General features: G+C 40.1%; 1 protein-coding gene across 1 annotated transcript; it reads left to right on the top strand.

The window, feature by feature from the left end:
- The first annotated feature begins 2,275 nt into the window (after positions 1-2,275).
- Positions 2,276-3,641, top strand: LOC117675408 (olfactory receptor 1L4-like). Its single transcript, XM_034433989.2, has one exon. The coding sequence runs from the start codon at positions 2,694-2,696 to the stop codon at positions 3,639-3,641; it is 948 nt and encodes a 315-aa protein (XP_034289880.2). The 5' UTR covers positions 2,276-2,693.
- Positions 3,642-4,114: the final 473 nt, after the last annotated feature.

The raw sequence follows: 4,114 nt of genomic DNA on the forward strand, positions 1-4,114 counted from the left end.
ATATCTTCAATACAGGAGTGATAAACAGATGTTAATAATACAATGCACTTGAACCAGTCTCAGATGCCTCTATGAAGTAGATTTTTGGAGGTCTGCCTAATACAGATAATTTTTATGTTTCTTTTTTGGCCAAATTGGCTACATTTTTTTCTCAGAAATCTGTTCTTGACATCAACTTTCCAACCCAATCTTACATCACTTGTTATCACTGTTGAATGTTCTCACTTTGGTTAACAAGTTCCCCAAAGAGCCTTGTTTTTGCATCAATGTCTCTTCCTTGGGGTGCCACAAACTAGAAATTATCCCTGCCTCCTCACCACAGGCATATGCTAGTTCCCACCATTGTCTGTGCACATCTGCTCTGAGAAAGAAAATGCTGCCCCATGAAGCCTGAGACCTTGTTCAGAACTGAAAAAGTTATATAGAATCTCTTCATCCAAAAAAGAAACTGGACCTCAGTCGAGACATCAAAACTTTTTGCCAGAGGTACAGTATAATATTTAGTGTTTTTTTTTTATGGACACAAGCCAGTAAGCTTGTTATTTAACAGTTTTCTCTTTCTAGCTCTACATCAAAAATGTATAGAATTGCACTTCATCCTTCGACACTATTGCTACCCAGCATACTGTATTGGAGTGAAACATAGAAGAAAGATATAATTCCTTATTCAGCTTTCTCTCTTCCCCTTCCAATTACCTCCATGCAAACTGCACTTTTGCAAAGTTGTGGTACACATAGAGGCCATGAGATAAGGTGATGCAGCAATGAGAAGATATTGTAATGGAAGGGTTAAGTTCTTTTGTTTAGACTCCTCAGCTAAGTAAGAGATCCTCAGCCAGGCAGAAGAAGCAGAGGCTGCATGTCACAAAAGAACTCTTCTTCCGTCTTCAGATTAGGGCTGGGAAAAATGCTTGTCAGAAGGAGTCCATCCATGATCAATCAGGGCATTGAGGATTGGGGGCAATGGAGGAAAGCTCTGCCTCAGTAGAAGGCCTCTGTATGATCATTTACAAAGCACACGAACTCTTAGAGATGACTTTATATACAAAGGGTTCTCAATACATTGTATTGTAAAGATGCAACAAAGGACAGTTGTGTCTTGTGGTTCCTCTGTCTGCCATTCTTGCTCAATTGATCCTCATCCTTTTTTGCAAACTGGAAGATAGAGATAGGAATGGTATACAAAGGTGTGGGTGAGAAAGCAGCCCAGAAAAGGAGGTTGAAAAGGACTGTTATGGATGGAATTTGGTTTGTCCTACAGTAATTAAATAGCACAGGAAACAATCACAGAATCTGGAGAAAGGTGTCGAGCCTTGGTAGTACAGTGGTCTAAGGCACCCTGTTATTAAGTTGGTTATTAAGACCAGCTGCCTGCAATTACTGCAGGTTCGAATCTCGCCAAGGCTCAAGGTTGACTCAGCCTTCCATCCTTTCTAAGGTAGGTAAATTGAGGACCCAGTTGTGGGGGCAATAAGCTGACTTTGTATAAATATGCAAAGGGATGAAGGCTATTGCTTAGCGCATTGTGAGCCGCCCTGGGTCTCCGGAGAAGGGCGGCATATAAATCAAATTGGAAAAAAAAAAAAAACGCTTTGCATACAGAATTTCCCAAAAACAATCCGTGGTCATCAGCAAAGAGCCACGATGTGGCTGCCAGTTAGGACACACAAGGATGAATGAAACAGATGAATGATCTGTGGTAGTAGAAGACAGCTTGCTATAGCCTCAATGCTACTAAATGGGCCATTTCAGCCTGAGCATTTATCACTTCAGAGGAAGAAGGGACTAACTTACAGGCAAAGAACAATGAAAGAAAACCTCACCCCATTCCTAAGAGGTCTGTAAGGGGCGTGCATAAGCGCACCAGCGTGCCTATCGTCCCTGTCCTAATGTTTTCTTTTATTTGTATCCGTTTCATGTATTTACACTTGTATCTGTCATGAAATACATGCTTGACGAAATAAAAAAAAAAAGAAATAATTTCATTTGTAATACCCTATATCATCGCAATTAGATTTTTGAATGGATATTTATAAAAGCACACTCTAAGTTGGTCAGCTTCTTTAGCCAGGCACGTCCTGATTCAGAAAAGCCACTCATCATTCATTTCAACTACCGGTATTTCTAAACCAGATCTCAAGAGCGAATAAAGAAACTAGGAGGTTTTTTTTTTCCTAAAGTGAGTATGCATCACTTTAGAATGGATTAGCTTAAATATCACCCCCAATTTGAAATGTCATTCCTCCAGACTGGAGAAGCCACATGAAACTTTTTTTGTTTTAACTGTCCTAAATAATTAAAACGGCATCTATTAGTTAGACACCTGACTCACAACAATACATGCCTAAGCCATAAAGTATCATAAAACCATCCTATATTCAGTGAGTCTAAGAGCAATCACAATTGAATACTAAATGTCCAATATCAATCTTCTTTATTACAAGTTTATGTTCTGTAAACTGAATTCAAAGAAATTTATGTATGCCTTTACCCCTGCCAGACATATACTGAAATAAATGTGTCCCACATGCCCCATTTTTGGAATACAAATCAAAATATTTCAGTCGGCTCAAAGACTAATAATTTTCCCCATGTCCTCAAGTGCTGTACTTCTTTTCCTTCATCTCTAGGTGAAATACAAACCAGATAGGTAAAAAAATATATATGCAAAAATCCATATTTTCAGCTGACTTATGGAAAAGAATCAGGAGAACCAAACCAACTTTGTTGGATTCATCCTCCTGGGTTTTTCTTCCTCTCCAGAGTTTCAAGGACTGCTTTTTCCTGTTTTCCTTTGTATGTACCTGTTTTGTCTGCTGGGAAACCTCGTGATAATCTTGCTGATCTTCTCCAGTGCCAGCCTCCTCCATGCTCCCATGTATTTCTTCCTCTGTCACTTGTCACTGGCTGATCTTGGATTGAGCTCCACCATCGTACCCCAAATGCTGCAGAACCTGCTGTCCCGCACAAACTCCATATCCTTTAGTGGTTGCCTGACACAGGTGTATTTCTTTGTGAGCTTCTGTGCAGCGGATAACTTTCTCCTGGCCTCCATGGCATACGACCGCTACGTAGCCATTTGCCGTCCATTGCATTATGCGACAATCATGAGCTACAGATTCTGCATACAACTGGCTGCTGTATCTTGGGTCCTGGCTTGTGCCCACTCCCTACTGTACGTTCTTTCCATGTCTAATTTTAAGTTTTGTGCTTCCCGAGAGATTCCCCATTTCTTCTGTGACCTCCATCCTTTACTGAAGCTCTCCTGTTCTGACACCTCATCTGTTGAAATGCTGCTTGTCAGTGAAGGCACGGCCATTCTTCTCGGACCCCTTTTGCTGATCATATTTTCCTACCTTTTCATTGTATTCAAAGTTTTGAAAATACCGTCAGGCCTCAGGAAATACAAGGCCTTCTCCACCTGCATCTCCCATCTCACGACCGTTGCTTTGTTTTACGGGACTCTGCTAGGCATCTATATTCGCCCATCGTCCACTTATGCTGGGTCAAAATTGAAAATTGCATCAATATTATACACAGTGGTGACTCCCATGCTCAACCCTTTCATATACAGCTTGAGGAACAGTACAATGCATGAGGCAATGAAAAGAACATTTAGAGGTTGGTTTCAGAAGAGATGAGCTGTAATGAAACCGACGCTGCCACAAAAGAAACTGCAAATCAACTGTGAAACCCGTAAACAAGGCATTCAGACAAAAGGTTATATGTTTTATATAACTTTTGTTGTTCCAGATTGAAAATAGAAACCCTATCTTTTTCCTTCAAAGATTCCTTCGAAGATTCTCTAAAGAAAGCCAACTGTTGGTTATAAACTCCAGTCTTTCATTCTGAAATGCAAAGTGAATTCTTACTGTGACTCTGAAAGATTACATTTTTATGCTGTATTGTTCCTATGATAGATATTATTCCACTCTAAAGATTATTTCATACACCTTTAATCTTATGTTAATACAGGTAGTCCTCAACTTACAACAGTTCATTTAGTCACCGTTCAAAGTTACAACGGCACTGGAAAAAGTCTCTTATGATGATTTTTCACACTCACGACTGTTGCAGTATCCCCACAGTCCTGTGATCAAAATTCGGATCCTTG

Source organism: Pantherophis guttatus, chromosome 2 (genome assembly GCF_059756535.1).
Source record: "Pantherophis guttatus breed Tessera chromosome 2, ASM5975653v1, whole genome shotgun sequence".
Classification (NCBI taxonomy): Eukaryota; Metazoa; Chordata; class Lepidosauria; order Squamata; family Colubridae; genus Pantherophis; species Pantherophis guttatus.

Coding starts and splice junctions, on each gene's coding strand:
- LOC117675408 (XM_034433989.2), top strand. CDS start 2,694: ATGGAAAAGAATCAGGAGAACCAAACCAACTTTGTTGGATTCATCCTC.